This window comes from Amblyomma americanum, chromosome 8 (assembly GCF_052857255.1).
Source record: "Amblyomma americanum isolate KBUSLIRL-KWMA chromosome 8, ASM5285725v1, whole genome shotgun sequence".
NCBI lineage: Eukaryota > Metazoa > Arthropoda > Arachnida > Ixodida > Ixodidae > Amblyomma > Amblyomma americanum.
This window is the reverse complement of record NC_135504.1, coordinates 18,957,682-18,982,492: the sequence shown is the minus strand read 5'-3', so window position 1 is coordinate 18,982,492 and position 24,811 is coordinate 18,957,682. Positions and strand designations below refer to the sequence as shown.

General features: G+C 49.2%; 1 protein-coding gene across 2 annotated transcripts in view; it reads left to right on the top strand.

The window, feature by feature from the left end:
- LOC144101022 (suppressor of cytokine signaling 3-like) overlaps positions 1–20,728 on the top strand; it is a 41,640-nt gene extending 20,912 nt beyond the window's left edge. Inside the window, exons 1-2 of one of the 2 annotated variants that reach the window (XM_077634015.1) lie at positions 8,096–8,635; positions 15,860–20,728. In XM_077634015.1, coding sequence (XP_077490141.1) covers positions 8,486–8,635; positions 15,860–16,939 — 1,230 coding nt within the window. In that variant the 5' untranslated portion in view covers positions 8,096–8,485 and the 3' untranslated portion in view covers positions 16,940–20,728. Of the gene's footprint in view, positions 1–8,095; positions 8,636–15,859 lie in introns of those variants that run through there. The other variant, XM_077634016.1, reaches the window with a different exon arrangement.
- Positions 20,729–24,811: the final 4,083 nt, after the last annotated feature.

Genomic DNA, 24,811 nt, shown 5'->3' with positions numbered 1-24,811 from the left:
TTCCCTTACGGCGCGGTTCAGGTGTCCAACGATATATGAGACAGATACTGCGCCATTTCCTTTCCCCCAAAACCAATTATTATTATGTAATGGTTGCACCCTCATTAAAGGGTACTATTTTTCCATAACACCTCTACGAATGCATGTTGGAAGGGTGCTCCACGTTGATCCACCCATGAAGCAAAAGCCTTGGACTGATGCGCGCCCTCTAAACTTTCATGCTGTGCACCCTCCGTGAAGGGTGCTGATCTCTGCACCCTTTTTAGCACCCAAAAGGGTGTTCGTCTGGGGACAGCGATTTGCACCCTTAAGGGTGAGAATTTGTTTAGTGTGTATACTTCCACTCAAGTTCTCTGTTCCACCTCTTGGGTAGTGTATGTACACTCTAAACAGGAATACACCTATATGGGAGTAAACCGTTCTCTAGCGCCAACCTCTATATAAAAGGGTGCGCGCTAGAGGGAGTAAATAGAGAGTAAGACGTCTTCTAGAGCATTCCCGTTTTATAAAAAGTGATTGAGTTAGAGGAGAGCTTACTTCCCTTTCTTACTCCCCATATAGGCGCATTCCTGTTTAGAGTGTAGGCCAGAGGAGAGCTTATTCGTTTCGTCCGGTGAGCTTGCTAGAGGAGGAAGGTCTGCGCAGTCTTGCACTTAAAATTAAAAAATTACGAGACACTTTGGCAGCTAAAGTGTTGAGAAGCGAAAGCCGACCATTCTGTTACAATTTTCACTATGCCGTGACGACTTCCGGTGGATGTGACGTGACAACGCTCCCGTGGCTATATCGATACCCAAATTATACATATTTCGGTGATCTTAAAGTGTTTATTACGCTTAATTACACATTTTTTCATCTAATTTGACACGAATCGGACGTTTTTTCGACCACTCTGTGACAATTTGTCACTATGCCGTGACGACTTCCGGTGAATGTGACGTCACACCGTTCCCGTGGCTATATCGATACCCAAATTATACATATTTCGGGGATCTTAAGGGTTATTACGCTTAATTACACATTTTCCCATCTAATTTGACAAATCCGACGTTGTTTTTTCCGACCATTCTGTGACAATTTGTCGCTATGCCGTGACGACTTCCGGTGAATGTGACGCCACACGGTTCCCGTGGCTATATTGACGTCCGCGCTATTTCGACGCAATTTTGACTTTTCTGACTATAATTAATTAACTAATTACTCTACAGTCATCAAACGTGGCTCCTAGGTTCATTTTTTTCTCCTCTATCTGAAGCAACCATTGGTTTTCTCCTATTTTTTGTTTTAGTTCCCGAGTTAACACGTGTGACACCCTCTGTTGACGTACGGACGACAGTATGAGCCATTAAAGGCTTTCGCCTTAAAACAGAAAAAGAAAGGGGCCATGCCAAGGAACAACGCGTCGTCTTTCCGGGAAGTTCGTCTGTCCTTAACGCCCGCGAAACGACGTCCTTTTGTTTATATATATTTTTTTGTCTTTACACACGCGGCGGGGCTCGTTCCGAGGCGCCCTGTTTCATTTCAATTAATGCGGTCGCGTAACAGGCGTTTGCGCAATCGGCCCATTGTTAAGTCCTTTGCATCGCTTCTAACTCGAGAGGTCAGAAGCTCCGAGGTGTGTGTGTGTGTGCTATCTTTTGTTGTTTTTATTTTTGCGCTTTTATCCGGAACAAATATGCGGCTGCCGGAGAAGTTGCCTCGGCTGGAAGCAATGACGAGACACACCGGTTTCACCTTGTGTAAGAACTCCTCGGAGAAGTCGCTCGGCGCGCAGGTGACTTCCAAGCGACGCCCGCCAGGGAGTCGCCGGCTCCCGCAATTCCTTGGAATATTTGCCTCCAATTTAAGGTAGTATTCAGTGTTTTTTTCTTTCTCTGACCGGGTTATTATGAGACTTCTCTTTTGTTTTTGTTTTTCCTCCTAAAGAGAGGACTTTGCGCACAGTTTCCTATTTCATTACGCGAAACTCTCCACATGTGCGCGAAATTTACTCTCTCGTTAAGTTTTCTTTTCTTCGCGTTTCGTACCTTCTTTCTAAGTGGAGAGTCTGTGTCGTCTTCTTTCTCTGTCCCGTGTCCGCTGCGGTGTCTAGCTCCTTCAATTATTTTTCGGTTTCTCAGAAAGACGCTGCCGTCACTCGCGTCGACGCCAGATGCGAATCTCACCTTTTTATCGCTGCTGCTCGTAGCAAGCGGAGCGCGGCATTGTCAAGGGTGGTGCCATTAAAAAAAAGAAACTCTGTACGAAGCAATGGTGACGGCTTTTTAGGACCCAGTGCGTGTTGTCAGGTTCCAGGAACTCAGTGACCAAGCAGATTGTTAGACGTTTCACCGAGACCTGTTTTTGTCTGTATCTGAGAAGTGTGTGTATGTGGGCGTGTCTTTGGACAACCCATTGCGCGAAAAACAAGGCAGTTTCAGGCAATTAGGCCTGCGCGGGGAACGGTGAGACGTCCATATTGGCGAGATGTTCTTCAACATGAGCTAGTACTTCTACGGGGACCTGGACACTTGAGCTCGCTTGTAGAACGTGGCGCTGTATGAGCAGACAAGGAATGGGAAATGAGGGGCGCGTTATGACATGCATGTGAAAGAAGCTAGCGGTCAGTGAAATCAAGGAATGCACTGGGGAATGTTTCTGTCTTTTTTAAAATGTAGTGTTTATCGATGGGAAATTTTCAGTGCAATTATTTTATCCCTTTAGGATAATTGATTACGTGGTTGAAGAAAAAACAACCACGTGCCGCCGGTGGGATACGAACCCACTACCTCAGAATTTCGCGTCCCGACGCTGTTGGCTTCCTTCATTAAATGGCGCTGTACAGTTATTGCTCACATATGGGGCAGAAACGTGGAGGCTAACGAAAAGAGTTCAGCTTAAGTTAAGGACAACGCAGTGAGCTATGGAAAGAAAAATTATAGGTGTAACGTTAAGAGACCGCAAGCGGACAGAGTGGGTGAGGGAACAAACGCGTGTCAATGACATCCTAGTCGAAATCAAGAGGATGAAATGGGCTTGGGAAGTGCATGTAATGCGAAGGCAAGATAACCGCTGGTCCTTAAGGGTAACGGAGTGGATTCCAAGAGAAAGTAAGCGTAGCAGGGGGCGGCAGAAGGTTGGGTGGGCGGATGAGTTTAAGAAGTTTGCAGGCAAAGGGTGGATGCAGCTGGCAAAGGACAGTGGTTATTGGAAATACATGGGAGAGGCCTTTGCACAGCAGTGGGCGTGAGAGTTATTGCAATCCGACAAAAAGAGAAATAAAAAACAACCCAAGGACTTAAAAAGGACGTCGCTAAGGGTAGACAGCTGGGCTAGTTGGTTGTTTGCACTATTAAGGAACATGGTACCAGCGCAAGAGACAAGGACGCAGGGAGAAGACAACACGAACACCGGCGTTCGTGTTGTCTTCACCCTGTGTCCTTGTATCTTGCGCTGGTACCATGTTCATTAATAGTTAAAAAGAACGATGTGGAGTGGAGTGCTAGATGACCATTAAAAGTCGCCTGACAGTTGAGCCGCACATCTGCGGATTCCGTTGAATAAGTGCGACACTTCATTCCGTTCCGCCTCGATTTCCAAGAAGTTGAGGGAATCTCGAACACGCGTGCTTGAAGCTTTTAAGAGGAAACGGATAGACTCGAACGATAGGCGTTGCTGGCACTTGACTCGGGGCGGCTTGCAACGGATTCTCGGAGCAGGGCTTCCTAGAACTGGAAAAAAAAATATGATTGGCGGCTCTCTTGGAAACGCTCACGGGAGACACATAACGCCGGCGCCATGTATGCCTAAGGAAAGCATTTAGCGGAGCACACATGCAATTTGTGTCCATGTGTGTGTGTGTGTTCATTAGAGCGTTGTTTTGCGGTACAAATTGGCTTGTTAATTCTCCCGACTTGCGGATAGCGACAAATTGGCTGAAGGAGAGCGGTTCATTGCACGTCCGCCTTAATTGCTGGCCGTTATGCCTTTTATGTACATTATATAAAAACCTAGTCGTTAGTGTGTTTTTCGTGCTTTACGCCACGTTTTTACTTGCTGTATAGCGTACTTCGTAAAGCGCGAATGATAGCGGTCAGAAGAGGCCGGAGAGAAAAGCAAAATCAATAAAAAAAAATAAAGTACCATAGCCGCGCTCACGTTGGGTCGAGTTGTTACCGAACCTTTGTCCTTGCAGCGTTAAAACGGTGAAAGAAAGGTCTTCGCACCTTGGTCTGTTGAACACATCATTAGTTTTATAGCCAACGACATCTTAAAAGAGAGAAGCAAAGAAAAATAAAACATGAAGCCAGCTCAGGGAACCGTCGAGGTCGTTGTTTGAAGCGTAGAATTTAATCTCAGTGCAATCCGAGCGGCTTCTAGGTAATACGCATCGTCTGCTATTGTTGTTTCTTTGTCTCTACTCCCCCCCTAATCGCTGTAAGCACTTGCCCTGCGTTTTCTGGGAAGTCGTCTGCTCGAGAAAATTTTTTTTTTTCGTCTGCTGCATTTAACAGCGTAGGGCAGCGTTGAGAGGCTTTCGGGATCTTCCCGTGCCCACCGTTCGGGACCTTTGCTATACCTCTGTACCTCCTAATAGCGATCACTATTGAGCGCTATGCTTTGAGCGCGTGATTTCATCTTTCCCGTCTTCTGTCATTAAGCGTGTCCGTAGTGGCTTTGTGTTTCAAGATGTCGCGAAGCTGCGTATTTCGGCTGCCACCTTCGAGATGAAAGTCGACGAGTGACATTCGCCACGTAAGCTTTTTTTTTTTTGCCTTACGCAATGTGGTTCTTTGGACTAAACACGTATTTCATGCTCCACCCCCCCCCCCCCCTCCTCGTCACACTGTAATTGTATTTGGACAATTTAAAAGTGTTATAGAATGACGTTATCTCAAGCTTCTTCCTCTTCGTTATGCCCTTACAAAAAATTATTTAGACGGTCTATAGACCCACCATAGACTCTCCATAGTCTATAAAGTATATAGGCTCTCTATAAAAAAAACTCTAGTCTGTAGGCAATGCAAATCCTCTAGTCAGCCTATAGGCAATCTATAGATTTATGGTCATACACTTTTAGTAGACTTTTGTCTATAGGCAGTCTATAAGAAGTCTATAGACTCTCTATAGGCAATTTTTGTAACGGTGAACGCTATACCGTCCAACACTGAGGTTCTTGTAGAACAAAATGTTGGTACTTGTGTAACGTTACGTCAGACACACATATCGTCTGCGACACTCGTCAGACTTATCTCATTCGTGTCTCTGTCTTTCTCTCTGCGTTGAATGTAATCTTAACGCGCTCTTGCGTGATGGTCGTAACGCGCACTTTATTGGCAACGGAACCTAACCCTGTTTTTTGTCGTCGTTTTGCGATACTCCCCAAAGGAGAAAACCGTCAACCAAATTCAATTTCATTTGGAAGCCTGTGAATTGTCGCGCCATCTGGGGTTACATAGAACGATTGATGTTAGGGCGAACTGACGGGCCAGAGGCCCGTGGTGGGCTCGTTTTTTTTTCACCTCATAGGCGTCGCTCCGAACTGCCATTTGCTACTCCAAAACGGCAGCAAGCAGTGACTCAGTTATTAATCCGAGTTTCGCGACCAGGCGGGTATCACTCTGGAAATCAGTGCGTCGAAGAATGAGCTGCAATTTCTCCGTCGCAGTTTTGATTTTATTTTTTTCTGTTTCATGGTGATACGAAAGAAGCCATGCCAATGCTCCGAACGCGTCGATGTTGTCCCGATATCTTGGCGAAGCGATATAGAATGTGCGGTGTTATATGCGGCTGCACTGGATTCTGCGTCAACCGTGCAGGTGTCTTCGAGGGCGCGTTACTCATACCGGTTGTGAAACATTGCTTCGAAATCCGGCCGTGTTCCGCTACGTACTTCCTCCGGCAGCACGCAGACGTGGTATGTCGCGTGCGAGGTCACTCACGCTGAACAGAACGCAATCGTTCGCCTGTTCATGACGTGGCTGGCTGTATGTAGTATCGTGCGATTCATGCATACCGGAATGCTTCGTCGAACGTACTGTGGTGCTCCTAATCTACTGCAGTCTTTGCCAAAAGTAAACCAGGTTAGACGACGGTTTGCTTCTGAGCCGTATGTTGAAGCTATTATGCCAGCCCTCAAACTCTAACTCTCTCCCCGCCACGGTGGCTCAGTGGTTAGGGCGCTCGACTACTGATCCGGAGTTCCCGGGTTCGAACCCGACCGCGGCGGCTGCGTTTTTATGGAGGAAAAACGCTAAGGCGCCCGTGTGCTGTGCGATGTCAGTGCACGTTAAAGATCCCCAGGTGGTCGAAATTATTCCGGAGCCGTCCACTACGGCACCTCTCCCTTCCTTTCTTCTTCCACTCCCTCCTTTACCCTTCCCTTACGGCGCGGTTCAGGTGTCCAAAGATATATGAGACAGATACTGCGCCATTTCCTTTCCCTAAAACCCAATTATTAATTATTAACTCTAACTCTCTGTATGATAACCAGAACCCTTGTCCTCACCTTTTGATCTTTAGAAAAGCCGTGAGGGCTCTACTATTCGAATGAGAAGCAAACCATGCAGCCTAGTTTCCTTTGGCAAAGGCTGTACTTCGAATACTGAGCGCTAAACCCGCTGTCGTGCAGTAGATGACACGGCACTCTGGCGTCTAAATTCTGTTTCTCGCAGCTTGCAACACGGGATTCAATGGTGAGCTGTGTAATATGCAGACTGTCAGGCAGGCTGCATGCAAAGACGGTGAAGAACTAAATTTTTGTCGTGTTCCGTAAGCTTTTGACAGCAGGTGTACTGCATACGAGTCTGCGTTGCTCAACAAAGGCAATTTTTTGCATCGATAACAGGATGGTCCAGATGGGGCTGAGCATTTCGAACGTGTTCAACGTAGGTGGCGCCACAGTCGGCGGGCATGCAGTTTTTCTGCAAATACGTTTTATATTATCTGCGCACTCTTTCTTTTTACACATGGGGCTTTTAATTAGAGTGTCTCGTTAATAGCGAGATTAAGGAGCCGCCGCGAACGAGGCCGTCTGCTACAGTGTGATAACCTATTGCGCGCAGACCGCGCTGCTATTGCGTCGTTTTTGGTAACGGTGTCGTCCGTTACGTGTTTGCTACGCGTGCTATACAGTGTCATGTGCTACGTTGTAATAACTTTTCACACGCCGATCACATCCGTGCATGTCGAGCTTTTATACATGTACAGGGCCGGTCAAAAGTTCCCAGGCCACAGGGTCTGCTTTCGAGCGCCATAGTCCGACAGTTATGACACCCCCGAAGCCCATAATCTCTGTACATGATAAGAGAAGTGTCATTCTAACCTCTGAGAAACCTGAAACCTTTACCGCCATCATAAGCGGTAGAATATGCCGCTGAAAAGCAAGACTCTGTGGCCTGGGAACGTTTGGTCAACTACTGTACCATGTCAGTGCACGTTAAAGGTTTCCAGGTGGTCGAAATTAATCCGGAGCCCTCCACTACGGCGGCCCTCGCAGCCTGAGTCGCTCTGGGACGTTGAAGGCCCATAAACCATAAACTTTTGACCAACCCTGTACCTTCGTGGTATACGTGTCGTCTGCTGCGCTCTCGCTTGGTTGGCTAATTATAACAACTTGTTACGTACGCAGACGACAGTCCTGTTTGTCGGAGCTCGCTTGGCGCCGTCAACTTCTGAACATGACGCAGTCGTCTGGCTGTTTTCGTCCGGCGCCGAAACGCCCAGGTGTATTAGGCGCGTAAACGCGCTATCTCGCCTGAGCGCGAAGTTAACGGTTCTTCTTTTTCTGTCCCTGTCGTCGTCTCGTTGGCAATTATTTGCCGCGCCGCCGAGCGAGATACGCTGCAGCCGGCGATCCATCACCCTACTCGGCCGCGAACAATGGCACCGTTTTGCTCTGGATTACGGAGAATTGAGGCGCAAACGTGCTTCCCTGGAAGCGAAAGATCAGGGAGCGAGAGAGGGGGAGATTCCGGACAGCTCTGTGGAAAGAGATAGGGAGAGAGAGAGGCGTGATGGGGGAGAGAAAACCGCTCTGGAGACAAAGGCCTCCTCTCTCTATCTCCCGCGCCTCCTCACCCGCAAGGCGGCGCTTCTGTCGCGCGACGCGCTGTGCACACCGCACAGACTGGGCGCGACGAGCGCAACGCTTTTTCGCTGGTAGTGAGATTATCATCGGAGTAAACTCCTCACTCACTCGACTGACGGACGCGCGGTGCGGCGGTTTGGCGGGTTTCGCGCTCGTCTTGCACAGAACGGCGACGCGTGCTCCTGGAGTGTCACCGCCGCCTGGGATGTGTGTGTGTGCACGGTTGGCAGGCGAAGAGACGGCTAGGGACGGAGAACAGGCGTAGTGACGGTCATTTCTCTGTATTTCTTTTTTTTTTCATCGAGAAAGGACTTAATAGGCGTCATGTGCTTCCGATCTAGTTAATTTGATTCCTTTTTTTTTTCTTTCGTTTCTTTTTTAATTCACGACGCGATTTCCTCCCGAGTGCGCGTTGGGATGCCGTGTGGTGGCGTTGCCTTCGAGCGGTACGTTGTGGACTACGGCGCGCTGGTCGGCGGACGCTGTCGGACCGTGTCCGACTCGGCGAAGAGGAAATGTGACGACCGCGGCGACTTTGCCGTGAAAGCCAGGGGCGGCGGATTGCCGGTGAGTGTGCGGCGTTGGCCCAATTCCGGCTTCGCGAAATCTTTCCGTTTTTTTTTTTACGTTTTTTGAAATCCGCGCTCGAGTCTGAAGTGGAGCCTGACGGTGATGTCGTTGCAGGTGCCAGTTGCTGGCTTTTGTTTAAAAAAAATGCCTAGAATGAAAGAGGTCGTGGGAAAAAAAATTCCCAGGTGGGTACATCCTCGTGGCAGGGAAGACCAGTTTTGCTGCTGCATTACCGTCTGCTACCGCCGTTACCAATTTGTACTACTGCCTAACTAACGACTTATCACAGTCTGATACAAGCGCTACCAATGTGTACTGCTTAGCAGACGGTCTGCTACCGCCGCGAAAGTTGGATACCGCCTAGATCAAGTCTTATCGTCTGATACAGGCCCTGCCTGTGTCCACTGCCCAGCAGATCTGTCGTCTGCTACACCGCCGCGACAGATGTGTACTGCCTATAGGGGAGACTTTTTGACAATTTGCGCTTGCTGTTGCCAGTGGTGTTCGCGGCCAAAGCGGTATGCACGCGACGGACCATAGCGCGGACGAAAAGGGTCACGTGACTAGTGACGTGCCGATCGTCTGTCATCAGCCTAACAGCACGAGCCCGAGAAGGAGAGGATGGAGCAAGACGCAGCGCCGGCCGCACCGATTTGTGGACACAGAGTGCTCCCACACTAGTAGAAAACAAAAAAAAACAAGCTAACTAAAATGACAGTGTTGCCACACTCATGGGGTCGTACTTGTAATAACGCCGCCAGAATCAGAGAGAGAAAAAGCGGAGTCAATGAGGTCGATTCACGTGGGGCGCTTTCCGCTACTGGAATCCCGTCGTCTGCATCCCTCTTGACCGACTTCGCATACTATCTCCAGTTGCGTCGGATATAGAAGACACATGCGACCTAATGTGTTACGGCACATACAATGAGTAATTTGTCACTTTCACGCGCAGTTGGTGCCTCTAAGTTTCGGTAGTTTCCTAGGATCGTTTCTAAAAAAGTTTAGATAATTTCCTGAAATAACGTGTCCACGGCTGGAACCGGAGAAAGTTGAAGTTGTTATTAGAGCCCTTTGTCCTCTAATAGGAGCAACCCGGATGATGATGGATGACTATGAAATCGTAGACAGCGACATTTCAAGCGTTTGTTATTACCCGCCTGTAGAAATTAGCACTTGACTCACGGGGGGGTTGCATTTCAAGGAATTTCCGTTGCCAGCATGACTTGAGGGAGACTTTTTGCGCAGATGAATAGGTTTTCCAAGGAAGTTTCAGCCGAAACTTCTCAATATAACGTGAAATGAAGATCTTAATTTTGCACTGATGTAGTGCACCACTGACCTTCTCGAGTCGAATTAATGGACATGACTCATATAAAATGGGCCTATAGACTTCCTATAAACTCTATTGCCTTCCATTTGGTTTTTTCTTTTGTCTATTTACAGTCTATAGACAAAAGTCGACAAAGTATATGGCCATATATCTTTACATTGTTTATAGACTGTCTATAAGATTTGTATTGCCGATAGACCATTCTCTAGGTTTTGTCTGTAGACAGTCGTTCACTTTACAGACAAAAGTTTATGGACAGTCTATAGACTGTGTAAAGAAAGATTTTTTTAAAGGGAAAGCTCAATGTCATCCTTATTTCGCCTACGCACGAAGCCATATTGTTCTAGACGTTGAAACGAAGACATATGTGCCCGGGCATCGACGAATGTTAGGGTAGTAATTTAAGTAGCTGATTTCTTTGGTGAAAACTTCGGTGCGTGGTATGATCTGTATGTGGTGCTGTGCCAAGAGCACCGTACCGACCACACTGGTTTCTCCACCTTATTGTTCGCGAAAGGCCTTTGAGGAGCGCTGTACTCGTGGGTAGAATCGGAAGCCTGGGTCACGTTCTCGTCTCGCTATTTCGCGACAAGCACAAACGTCCTTATTTGTTTGTTTGCCAGTTGTCCTTTTACCAGGCCGTCCGTATTGCCAGGACTGAATACCTTCGCAAACGATGACAACCGATGCGTTCCTCTCTTCCAACGAAACAAACAAACGCAAAAGCAACGTCTTCCTTCTTATTTGACACACATAAGTCTTAGTCGCGCATGCCGCTGGATGAATACTGTTATGTGTTGGGCCTCGTGTACTACAGGCGCTTAACTCAAAGGCGTGGCGCATTGTCCCCTTCCGATGCCTCTTCTGCTCAGCGACCCTCTCCCCTTTTGTCCCGGCCGGGTATATAACGTCGGGATACGCAGTCAATGGAGCTCGTTAGACCGGCCGCATTCGTGGCGTCTGTCACTCCGCTAGCGTATCGTGCGTCACGTGACCCCCCCTCCGGCCAACTGTCCGCATTTGACGTGCCGTCGTGAACGCTAGGTCCTTGGAGATGGCGATCACAGCGCCCCCTGTCTTTTTTTATTCTTTATATACGCGCCCCTCTGTGTGCTTTGAAGGTCGCGTCCTTTTATATACTCCCCTGCGAGTTTCCCCATTGAAGGCTCGTTCAAATTTGGCGCGAGTCCACATTAGCTGCTGGCCCGGGCGTCACAAACTCGTCAAACTCGAGAGGAAGTGTGCAAGGTCTGAATCCGAACATACTGAACTTAGGAGGAGAGTCTGAATGGCAGGAAATACAAGTTTTGGCAGCGCAAAGGTCTGACTTTTTTTTTTCCTTCGTGTTTTTCTTCTTCTTTGCGCTGCCAGTGCATCCTCGTACAGGTGCGAGTAACATAAAAGGGAACACTGGTGCAGCCTTAGTAAAAAGTTTTCAGGCCGCGCATGGGTTACTTTCCTGCCGCCTGGCACTTGTGGCAGACCCGTATAGGTCGAAATCGCCGCAAGGCGTGGAGAAGCCGCCCCCCGTTCGCTGACCATTTGACCTCTAGAGGAACCGTACATGCTTAATTCATTAAACGCCTCAAGAGCAAGCCACACGGCCTGAAAAAATTCGACAGTGGCTGTGCATCGAACTTGAAGGCTCTAAATGGATCACGAATTGTTTAGAACAAGAAAAGAAACGTACTCTTCTCACTAACGCATGCTGATCAAACGTGATTGCTTAGACCTTTACGCTCGATTAATCGTAAGTCATTAAGTGCGCATGTCGGGGGAATGCCATTGCCTGAGAAAGACGTTTTCTGCCGCGCCTTGGGGCTAGGACGGCAACGTTTTTTGTTTATTTAACTCGTTTACTCTTCTTCACGGCGTGTATTTTGTGGCTGCCTCGTAACTTGTTCTTAGTTTGTTTGCGTTAAGTTAGGCGCGTATTCAGGAAGCGTGTATCCCCCCCCCCCCCCTTCCCGGGTTCGCGTAGTCAATGGACCTCGTTAGCTGAACCGCTTTGGTTGGGTCCGTTACGTAATCCGCTGTAGAGGACCGGTTGGGACCTCGACGACTCTGGATGCATTCATTTCACCCACACGCGACCATCGGAACCGATCGCGGCGCCGTGAATGCAGACTCGTGATCACTGTGTGTGTGTGTGTGTGTGTGTGTGTGTGTGTGTGTGTGTGTGTGTGTGTGTGTGTGTGTGTGTGTGTGTGTGTGTGTGTGTGTGTGTGTGTGTGTGTGTGTGTGTGTGTGTGTGTGTGTGTGTGTGTGTGTGTGTGTGTGTGTGTGTGTGTGTGTGTGTGTGTGTGTGTGTGTGTGTGTGTGGTCTTTTCGTGGTTTTGGCTTTCTTGTCAAAGCGTACTACATCCAGACTGACGTCCTTAGCGTGTTGAACTATTAGCCAGCCTTGTTGCTCAGGCTACATGTATCTACAAATGTCTCGCGTGGCTTTCAGTCCACGTTTTTGGGGCATCGCAACAGCAAAACGAACGAAAACAACAGCAAAAACCGTGAGCTTCTCCCTGTTCAAATAAAGTCTCTCTGCAGAGCACTTTAAATAACCTGAGGCGTCCGAAACAAATTCGGAGCCACCGACTAGAGCGTGCTACATACCCCCCCCCCCCCCCCTCCCCAAGCGTTTGTTGCATCGACGCGTAATTACACACGTGCGTACAATAATAATAATAATAGGTTTTTGGCGAAAGGAAATGGCGCAGTAACTGTATCACATATATCGTTGGACACCTGAACCGTGCCGTAAGAGACGGAATAAAGGAGGGAGTGAAATAAGACAGGAAGAAAGAGGTGCCGTAGTGGAGGGCTCCGGAATAATTTCGACCACCTGGGGATCTTTCACGAGCACCGACATCGCACAGCACACGGGCGCCTTAGCGTTTTGCCTCCATTAAGACGCAGCCGCCGCGGTCGGCTGCGTACAAGTACTGATATAAGTACAAGTACGCGTACAAGTGCTGATATAAATAAACGAATCACGTTGCCTGGTTGTAAGCGGTATCGTGCTTTCCCTATCCGAAATGAAGAAACAGTTTGTGTGAATGAGAAACCGCACCAGCGATCGCTGCCACGATGAGAGTACCATACGTCCAACTTTCAATTAGGCGCCGCTTAGAATGCGTTACAAGATAACAGAGTGCTCCGTTTACTTCTATTCGCACACGTACAGCCTCGATAAAAAGTCTGTGAGCCACGTAGTATTATGTCTTTGACAAAAAAGGCCCCGGAGGGCGAGGGATTTGCAGATTCGGAGCTTCACTGGTGCCGTGACAAACTACATGGCCTGAAGACTTTTTTTTTTTTTTTGACCAAGGCTGCTCGCGCGCACTGCTACGTTCTGGTCGTGACGTCATAATTCCCCTGGCAGAGCGCCCGACGCCGTTAGCGTCGCACGGTCGCGCCAGGTGGCGATATTCTCGGACCGAGCCCGCTTTTTATAGATCCGCGCGCACAGACACGCGCGCACCTGGCGGTGGAAAACCCGGCGACTCTGGCTGGCTGGCTGGCTGTGCAGCAGCGGCTTCCTGGTACGACACGGCGCGTCGCGAACCGGAATCGCTTTCCCGAAATTACGGACCAGCTGTGTCGAGTTACGCTTTAAGTCGCTTTCTCTCTCTCCCTCCATGCAAAGGGGGACTCGACTTTAATACGGGTTATTTCTCTTTTTGCGCCTCGTTTGCGTCACTCAGGCGGACGGGATGTATAGCGCGTACGCGGGTTTCTGTGAGCGAGCGCTGTCGGCAGGTGCTTTTAGCTGTATACAAGGTGTGGCGAACGTCATAGTATCTCCCCGAAGTCGAGGTCGCCCAAGGCCACGAGAGTCCGTTTGCCGCATCAGGCCCAGGATTCATCTGGGAACAAGACAGACAAACAACAAGTGTCACCAATTTAAGCGTCAGCTGCATGTGCAGGAAGGATATATATCCCTTACAAAGATTTATTTAGACAGTCTATAGACTGTCCATAGACTTCGGTCTATAAAGCTTATAGAGGCTATAGACAAACCCTAGAGAACAGCCTATAGGCAACACAAATCCTATAGACAGCCTGTAGACAATTTGTAGATTTATGGCCATACACTTTTAGTACACTTTTGTCTATAGACTATGAATAGACAAAAAGAAATATAGGATGTCAATAGAGTCTATATACTGTCTATAGACCATTTTTTATAAGGGTATGCAGGAGAGAACGTGACAAGGTGTAGTGCTAGGTTTTAGTTACAACTTTAACTGTAACGGTGATTGTTAAATTGGTCGCGTCATGCATCGGTCATGTGAGCGATGACTGAAATGACCGATATGTGATGTGTCTGCAGTGACAAATTTACCTGAATAATGCATTTTTTAAAATTTTTTGGGGCTCTTTGCAGTGCCTGAATGTTTCAGCCTTTCTCGATGCGCTGCCGCAATTCGACGCGTGAGGGCGCACACCTGAAACCGCGCATGCGCAGTTTGGATGCGCGTTGCGGCTGTGCCAAAGCTTTCTGATTCAGCTTGTCGTCAGCGTTTGTTTCTCTTGTTTGTCTTTGCGTCGTCCCTTGCAAAAAAATTCATTAGACGTTCTATAGACACTGTAGTGTTTAAACATAGTCTAAAGACTGTCTATAGCAATTTCTTGTTACAGTTGACGCCATTGTTGCTGTTGACTTTTAACAAACGACGTGGGCCTTTCCCTTACGAAAATGGTCTATAGACAATCTGTAGACTTCTTATATACTCTATTGCTTTCCTATAGATATTTCATTCCGTCTATTCATAGTCTATAGATTGTCTATAGACAGAAGTCTACTAAAAGTGTATGGCCATAAACCTATAGATTGTCGACCGACTGTCTATAGGATTTGTATTGCCTATAGACTGTTCTCTAGGGATTGCCTATAGAGAGTCTATAGCCTTTATAAACAGAAGCCTATGGACAGTCTATAGACTGTTTAAAATTTTTTCTTGCAAAGGTTGGGTGTAGGCTATCAAAACAGCTTACGCGTTCACAAGGTGACGGTGTACATGGCGTCATTGTCGTCTTCGTGAGTGTGCGGTTATGCTTTCGTGTCCTTTGTACACCAGACTCGTCGCGCACGCCTCGCTACTACGACCGACGAGGCTATACGTGACTCCGACACTCACTCGTGCCTCCCTCCTTTCGTTCTGGACGTCGCGAGCATCACGATTGGAATGGCGCCTGAGCGGCGTATATGTATACGAGCCGAAGACAAAAGGCTGCTGCTTACCGTCAGTCTCTCGCCCGAATTGTATGGCGCTGCGAAACGCGACGCAAGCTGTACATAAAGCATGAAAATCGACTTTTCGCGCTCTGGTGACCGCTTCGTACTTTACCGGTGGCGTGGCTTACAAGCGGAGTTTAACGGGACCTTTGCGATGTGTGACACGTGTGACGGGCCCAGCGACGGGTTCTGCGCGCAAACCTTCACTAAGGAAGGCGCGCCTATATATGGTGGAACGAACTCGTTCGGGTGGGAAAGAAACAGCCGTTATGGTCTCGGGGAAAACCGGCCGCTTGCATTCCCCCTTCTGTGGCCTACGTCCCCACCCCGCTTTCTAAACTTATGCCTAGTGACACTAAATGGCGCTTCGTGTATTGTCAAGGGTATTTTTTTCTAGGGCAGATGTAACTTCTTCTGGAACTGTGTGTGTCTCGAGCCGTTAGTGGCACGTATCGAGCCAAGCAAGACTATGATGTCTTGTCAGGGCACTGTCCTGGATGCGTCTGGTTGCGACGACCGTGGTTCCGGCGGGCATGTCAGAAGCAAAGCACAAACATTCATACGCATTGCGTAGAGCGCTTAGTGGACTAACGGAAACCTTCGTTCAAGAGCGCGCCGTTCCCTAACGCGGCCGTCGTCCTTTTGGTCTTTGCAGATGGTGGTCGGCGGCCGGACTCCAGCCGAGCCCACGTCGTGCGCCCGCGCCTCCTGCAGCGGCCCTCTCTGCTGCCGCCCCTGTGCTGACGTGTGCGCCGCGACGCTGGCCGGAGGCGGCGGCATGTGGTCGGCCCAACTGCGGTCGCCCCCGCCCCCCGGCTGCGGGCCCGACAAGCAGGCGCTGTTCCTCGTGGCCTTCCCCATCTGCGCCGCCGCGGCCCACCACCAGCAGCAGCCTCCTCCCCCACCGGCTTCGTCGTCGTGCTGCCGCTGCTGCAACTGCGGCTGGAGCGCCAAGCCCCCTTCGCCCCCTCCCCCCAGCTGGACGGGGTCGTCGACGCCGCTACGGCAAGACCTCCTGCCTCCTCCCGCCTTACCCACGCGGGATCAAGAGGAACGGACCTCATCCCCCGGACTCCGGCGGGAGGAGGATCCGCACCACCACCATCGCATGGAAGCCCCTCCGTCCCCGCCGTTGGCGACGACCCACGGCGTCGGCCACCAGCACCCACCTGCGAGCGGCGCCGGAGGCGACCTGGAGGCGGACCTGAGCCGACTCAGGGACGCCCTGCTGACGCTACGCACCAGCGGCTACTACTACGAGGGCCTGTCGTGGGAGGAGGCCGGCCGCCTTCTGCGGGGCTGTCCCGTGGGCACGTTCCTGGTGCGCGACAGCTCGGACAACCGGTTCCTCTTCGCGCTCAGCGTGCAGACCGAGCGAGGCCCGACCAGCGTGCGCATCCACTACCGGCGCGGGCAGTTCCGCCTGGACTGCGAGGACGCGCTGTCGCCGTGCATGCCGTGGTTCCCGTGCGTGGTGTCGTTGGTGGAGCACTACGTGCAGCTCAGCCGCACGGCCAAGGGACAGAAGTGCGTGTGGATGGACTGCCACGGCCGCAGGGACCTGCCCATCGTGCTCACGAGGCCGCTGTACCGCGCGCCGGCCTCGCTGCAGCACCTGTGCCGCATCGCGCTCAACCGTGGCGCCAAGCCCCTGGAGGTGTCCGCCTACCGGACTGTGGAGCCGTTGCCGCCGGCGCTGAAGGACTACCTCAGGGACTACCCGCACCTACACTGACCAAAGCACTGACGGCCCCCGCGTGCCGTGCAGCTCCTCCTCCTCTTCGCGCTGTGTGTCCGGTGCGGGGCCGAGGAGGAGGAGGAGGAAAGACTAGGGATGTGTCGCGCGCGCGGGCCTCAAGGGACTCGCAGTTCCTATGTGTCGTAATCGTAGCCCGCTCGTAGAGTCACTGGATGATGGTTGTCGTGATGCCATGCCACTTGAACCGCTGTCACTTTTCTGAAATTGTAGGGTCTTGTCTTTGTGGAAGCCGAGGTATGTGTGCGTACATGCCCGGTTCTTGTAGGTCTGTGTGACAAAGAGCTTCACCTGTTGGATTGGAACTTCTTCCATGAATCTTGTCGCCAGAGGCCTGCCACGCTCAGGGAAACGATAACAAAAAGATGCAATAAGTGGTGGTGATGTCCCTGAAATGTTCACATTTGACAGCTCGGGACACATCCTACATTTTGGAAGACGAACAGAAGCATCCATCCTTTCACCTGTGTCCTCATTTTCATGGTTTCACGCCAAACATGATAAGAGCTGCAGGCTCTCCATACCTATATTAAGAGCCACAGGCCGCATGTCATCGAGGGAGTCAAAGCATGCCATTTTGTTGTGTCCTTAATGTTTTTTGTAGTTTTCTTCATTGCCTTCTGTGGCGCAACAGGATCTAAATGGACGAGGCAGTGCCAGTTAATGCTCGTCTGCAAGAATCGCTTCACGCATTCTGTGAGTCATGAGCAAAAACTTGTATTGCAGCATTTGCAAGCTTTCGTTCAGATAGACTTGTCTTCCGGTGATTATAAAATCTTTATAGTATGTTATGGGCTGTCTTATGAGGCCGCCACTGTTATTGCCGAAACTGTAACGAAGCAGGCATACATGTAGCATCTCAAGGTGGAGTCTGCTTTTAACAGTTGAGATAATTTTATCTTTGTGGTAAAGAGTTCACTGAAAGGTGTATGAACTTTGGCTGTACAGAGGTTTTTATAAGAAACACTTCAGTAATGGTTTGCTGAGGTGGATGCAAATGCCTTTGCAAAGTCTTGTTGTGTCGCTAAGTCCACGATGTCGCCTTTACTGCTAAAGGGTGCTTAACTTTTAGAAAAAAATAGAACGATTGTCAGCCACTTGATCATATTTGAATTAGCTCATTAGTGATTCCTGAGCCCAAAATGCATTGTCAAATGATAGCTAGCTCTGTCACTTTTCTGAATTTGAGCTCAAGTTTTGGTGCTTCCTGGAGGTCGCCTAACTTCAGGACCAGAAACCGTTCATTGTGGTGCTATAGATTTGAGGCACTCTTACATGCCGGCACAACATCCTCAGGTTCTGCCTATCTATGGAGTGTAATTACGGGCAAGTTCATGCGACTTTGTCTCTTATGTGCCTTTGCAAAAATTTCTTAGTCGACATATTGTGCTCGGATCGTGCGGCATTGAAAACTATAAGAAATTCTGGGCATTGTAAATTAATTCTACTCCATGAATTCTATTCCTTTTTAGAATCTATTGCCTCTATTCTGAAGGTGTAACAGGTGGAATTAGACTCAATATATTATCCTGACCCTGTCAGTGTTTGTAAAACCTGCCACAAACCTGGGTGTTCTAATTCCTGGTACTGTTGTGGTGCCTACCAGAAGTTGTCTTTTGAAACATGAAGCGCCATGTATTATTGTCTCATGCCATATTTTTGTGCATTTCTATAGACGATTCTAAAAGCCGCTTCCAGCCGGGGGAACATGCACCACCCAAAATTTTTACTACTAGGATTTTTTGAAAGAGTAGTGATTTGAGTGTTCGGTGTATCTTCTATGGCAGCTGTATCTCTGGTGTGTATTTGTGGAAAAAAGACTGTGCATACTTTGAGCGAGAATTGGGAACCTTGCAACTCATCTGCTTTCTGTGGGACCCGTGATAGAGCTTGCAATTACGGTTGCGGTTCAGGAATTGAACGGGTATAATATTGCGCCCCCGGTTGGTCGCTTAGTGACGGGTGTAACGCCTTTTGTTTTATTTTTACACCGTTTCCTTGGCATCATTGCTCAGCTGTCTAGCTGCTGGAGCAGATATCGTGGAGTATGGGGATGATACTTTACTGCAAACATGGCGCAACCGGCGCTGACACCCTTAAACGAGCGCTGATTGGAGCGCGTCGCGATGACGTCATAAACGGAGTTCCCAATAGGAGACGAATTGCTGTTCCCACTCTGTTTAAAACTTGTGTATGTGTGTACTCATCCTCCGGCTGGAAACTGCAAACAACGTGGTCACGTGACCGGAATCTGCTGTTTTCTGTGTTGTGGGCGCCTCATCCAGTGACTCTACAAGCAAAGGAAAAACAGACAAAAATCGTGTTATTACTGTTCAGGTGCCTTCTGGGACCAAGATGGCGGCTATGTGTTGGCGCTCGCGCCATCTGTCGGGTCATTCGTGCACCCTTCCCGGCGTCCCAAGTGTTCAAGACGAAAGCGAACGCAGACGAAGGAAAGAAAAAAAAGTGTCGCGGTTTTTCGTGACTGTGCGGTGTTGTGACGCTTTTGAAACTTTTTTTTTCTTCCTTTGATGTGCCGTCTGGTTCACGGCTGCGTCGTATTTTTGTAAAGCGGCCCCTATCTCTTTTCGCTGCCAGTTGTACATCGAGGGGCGTGCAGCAGAACGACGTAGAAGCGTGTCTCAAAAACGCACGAGGTGCTTTTTTGTGAACGCGAAGACGTTTTTGTGGCGTGCCTGTCTTTGGGGTGGAAAGCTTTACATAGTTAGGGCGCTTATAGGAGCCATCTGCCGATGCCTTGAATCGTACTTTGATGCCCGCACCCTCATGTTTGTAATTCGTTTTTCTTTTTCATTCTCATGAGTCAGGCTGGCGTAGGTGGCGCCATAGGTGTGCTAGGAAAAAGACGAGAAGATAAGACGCGGCTGGAATTCCTTGCTGTGGCGTTCATTATATCTAGGGACTATTAGGAAAGGGTGTTTTGCAGCATAGAAGGTGTCCATAAAAATTGGACGCACGGAACCAATGAGCGGATTAGTTATTTACAGTGTATACATAGTTTGCACCGACGTCACAGCGGCGGCCATCTTTGGGCCCGGAAAGCACGGCGAATGATTGACCGTTTTTTTTTATACACTTATTGCCAATCGGTTTTTATGGCAGTGCAGCTCAGGCTAGACAGGAATGGGGAGACGGTCTTAGGGGATGTTGGAGAGCAGGTGCCGGGTCGCTAGTGCTAGTAGGCCACTGTTCACGGCACAGGGACAAAGGGCAGTTTCCTCCTTAGACCCTGCTGCACCCAAAGATGGCGCCCGTGACGTCACGTCAAAACTATTTGGGAATCTAAGATAATCTTTTAGCAGACCTGCCGGCGAGTGGCGCGTCGTCACCAATCGAAGCACGCGAAAGTTGCCGATGTGCAGAGGTTTTTTATTTTTTTAATTTTCTAGGCGAGAGTTTTTGTCCGTTATTAGCGAGTCTTCTATTGTGGACAGCAAATCATCGCCTTCCACCCCAGGGACTGCACGCCGCAATCTCCGTACGGGATGCTCTCTACCTTAACAAAACGCGTGAGGAAGTGGCGAAAGTGCAAGGCCCCGAAATTATGTGTGCACATATGTGTGTATGCGTGTTATGTATATGAATGTGTCCGTGTACGTTGTTAATCTCCCGCGAGAAATGGCGCAGCTGTTTTCGCTGTACATAGTGTAACATAGTCACCGTAATATATGAAAAAAAGAAAGACGAATGAATACACAAATATTACGAAGACAAGCTACAATAAATTGTCTCTGGTATTTCCTACAAGTCACTTGTGTCGTTCTCGTTAATTCGTCTATCCTGCATGGTTGTTAGTCGGGGCACGCTGTAGTGACCACTGCTGTGGCAGCTGCGTGAATTGACAAAACTCGCAGCTGGACGGTAACTGGGAAAGGCAGACATTCCTGTCAATCGGGGTAAGCCCAGCGTTACGCCATACTGGCGACACCTGGCTGCCAGTGTCACTGAAACGGGAAGTTTTAATGCACTTTGTGGCTGGACTTTCGAAATGGTGGAACGGCGCCAAATGCGGGAATTTCCGTTAAAGGACAAAGACAGACTTTAGAGTGGACAGAAACGAATAAAAATAACGATGCCCTGCCCGCACAGAGAACACAGACGTATGTTTGAATGGACAAGAAAAAGAATAAAAGTGCCCAGCCCTGCGGAAGGGAGACGAACAATTCTTTTACATACGTCTAGCCTTTGCAAATATTTCAAACAATAGTCCTTTAAACCACTTGGCAGTCGCCGCTTTGTCTTGGCCGATCACCAAGATGAGAGAAGTGAAAAAAATGGTTTTTGAAGAAAGGAAATGGAGCAGTATCTCTTTCGCATAGCTCAGTGGACACTCAAACCACGCCGTAAGGGATATAATAAAGGGGGAGTGAAATAAGGAAAGGAAGAAAGGTGCCGTAGTGGAGGGCTCCGGATAATTTCGACTTCCTATGGATCTTTAACCTGCGGTTATCACACAGCACACGGACGCCTTTGTGTTTCGCTTGCATCGAAACACAGACGTATGTTTGAATGGACAAGAAAAAGAATAAAAGTGCCCAGCCCTGCGGAAGGGAGACGAACAATTCTTTTACATCCGTCTAGCCTTTGCAAATATTTGAAACAATAGTCCTTTAAACCACTTGGCAGCCGCCGCTTTGTCTTGGCCGATCACCAAGGTGAGAGAAGTGAAAAAAAAAAGGCTTTTGAAGAAAGGAAATGGAGCAGTATCTCTTTCGCATACCTCAGTGGACACTCGAACCACGCCGTAAGGGAAGATATAAAGGGGGAGTGAAAGAAGGAAAGGAAGAAAGATGTGCCGTAGTGGAGGGCTCCGTATAATTTCGACCACCTGGGGATCTTTAACGTGCACTGACATCGCACAGCACACGGGCGCACCTGTGTGCTGTGCGATGTCAGTGCACGTTAAAGATCCCCAGGCGGTCGAAATTATTCCGGAGCACTCCACTACGGCACCTCTCTCTTCCTTTCTTCTTTCACTCCCTCCTTTATCCCTCCCTTTACGGCGCGGTTCAGGTGTCCAACGATATATGAGACAGATACTGCGCCATTTCCTTTCCCCAAAAACCAATTATTATTATTATTATTATCCTATTATCCATCGAAACACAGCCACACCCCTCCCATGGTGGGCACAGACATTTTCACATCCCCCGGAGCAACCAGTTTTTTGCGACTTTGGGGAGAGCGTGTGGTAGCAGGGGATGTTGGGTAGCTTAATTCTTAACTCTTTCCTGTGTTGCACTTAACTAGAACCTGTGCTACGCGCACAGTCTAGTGTCCAATGAGGCGTCGCCCTACGACCCTTCTTGAAAAGGGCCACATGTCCCATTTTCTCCTAGTGGCAACAACAACGACGAACAGTAGGAATAGGACAAATGGTTACAAAGGAATTACAAAGGAATCCGCACGCTGATTCAGTGTTTCCAAAGTGTTGTACCAAAGGCTGCCTTTCGTTGCACGACGCCACCCTTGGACGAATGAGCTGAACGAACACGTTGTTACTAAGCCTAACTACCTTGTACTGCACCGGAAGGCGAGTACGTGTGCAAAAAGCATGTTAACGGTTCTTTTCAGGAACAAAAGCGAATACAGTTGAAAACGACGTTGCTAATTAGGCCTTTGCGAAAGTTAAAAAATAATCGATACAACTCAAGAACAAAGCGGCTCATGACCCTCAAAGGGTGCCCTCCAGCTAATAGTGTCGACCGATTTTCATGACGCCGCGGTTCATCCTACTAAGCCATAGTTACTCCCCTTTCTTCTGCCACACCTTGCAATTTTGCGCTATAGTCGGATACTGCTTAAGAACGCAGCGGCTTTTCCTCGTCAAAGGAAGCACTTCCAGCCAATGGCGTCGGCCGATTCTCATGACCCTGCTAGTGTGACAATGCAGGAAGCGACGCCAAAATGGAGTGCGGCCGTAGAGGGAAAGGATTATCTCCTTTCATGTACCGCTCCCTGCACTCTAACACTAGCAGGGTCATGGGAATCGGCCGACGCCATTGGCTGGAAGGGGGTCCTTTGACGGGAAAAAGCTGCTGAGTTCTTGAGTTGTATCCGACTATATAGCCACAATGGTATACGTGCCTGGCGGTCGACCGCGACGTCATGACAGCAAGTCGACGCCATTAGCTGTACGGACTCTTTTCAGGGGAATTTGTCGCTTCATTTACAGCATTGCATCCCACTATAATAAGGATAAGTCCAGTGTGTACGCATCCCGCATCCCACTATAATAAGGATAAGTCCAGTGTGTACAACCACCAAACTGCAGCTAACTGTTCATTGATATTTATACAACAATGTGAAGCACCTGAGGCTAGTCCGTCCTACATCCGGACTATTCCGATGCAAACACAGATAGAGTCAGTAAAGATAGCTTTTGAGTATATATATTCTTCCACTACTACTTTGTCTCGTAAGCTCACCTGGACAACATGGATTACCAATCTATCCGCCTACCTGCTCTGTAGGAAAGGGTCTAACGGCTATTATTTGTCATTCAGGTGAACTATACTGCTGCGGTGTGCTCTTTTGTGGACGGACAAAAATATGTGGAAAGAGAGGACACAGGGAAGGGGGGGATTACAGCTGTTTAATTTTGTTTAATTGCTTAATTGGTTTTTGGGGGAAAGGAAAAGGCGCAGTATCTGTCTCATATATCGTTGGACACCTGAACCGCGCCGTAAGGAAAGGGTAAAGGAGAGAGTGAAAGAAGAAAGGAAGAGAGAGGTGCCGTAGTGGAGGGCTCCGGCATAATTTCGACCACCTGGGGATCTTTAACGTGCACTGACATCGCACAGCACACGGGCGCCTTAGCGTTTTTCCTCCATAAAAACGCAGCCGCCGCGGTCGGGTTCGAACCCGGGAACTCCGGATCAGTAGTCGAGCGCCCTAACCACTGAGCCACCGCGGCGGATTACAGCTGCAAAATTAATTCCATGCATTAAAAAGTAAAGCGAACTGGGAACGGTATTTCTGGCGCAGCCTCCACATCTCAGGTAACGGCGCACGTATAGCATACAAAAACCGGGCCCCAAGATATATATCTTTTTTTATTAATTTCTCCGCAATGTGTTCCCCGAACACGTATCGCAGTAAAACGGCTCTGTGGCCGAGGCGCCATTGGAAACGACCTCGGCGCGGCCTCCACTCGAACGGGGCTGTCTCCTCCCGTGGACGCGAGAGGAATTCCACGATCGCGGCGAAGGATATCGGACCGGCCGAGGCACCCCCCCCCCCCCCCCATTCCCACCCCCCCGCCCTCGAGCGGGCCGCACGCGACCTCACTGTGGCGCCGGTCAATGTCGCGCGCTCGTATAGGCTTGCGTCGCAACCGCTTTATTACTTTTAGCGGCGGGTAATTTGCGGCCGGCATTGAATATCGGGCACTCGTTTTTTCCGCTTTAGGAGCGAGTGCGTATCAATAGGTATATGCTCGTATTTTTAGGGAGCTGTACTAAATATACCGCGTTCAAAAGAATGTGGCAGCCAACAAGACCACAAGGCAGGAAGGAAAATAAAGAAAGAAAGAAGGAAGGAAGAAAGAAGGAATGGAAGAAGGAAGGAAGGAAAGAAGGAAGGGAAGAAGGAAGGGAAGAAGGGAAGAAGGAAGGAAGGGAAGAAGGAAGGAAGGAAGGAAAGAAGGAAGGGAAGAAAGAAGGAAGGAAAGAAGGAAGGAAGAAAGAAGGAAGGAAGGAAGGAAAGAAGGAAGAGAGGAAGGAAGGAAGGGAAGAAAGAAGGAAGGAAGGAAGGAAAGAAGGAAGAGAGGAAGGAAGGAAGGAAGGAAGGAAAGAAGGAAGGGAAGAAGGAAGGGAAGAAAGAAGGAAG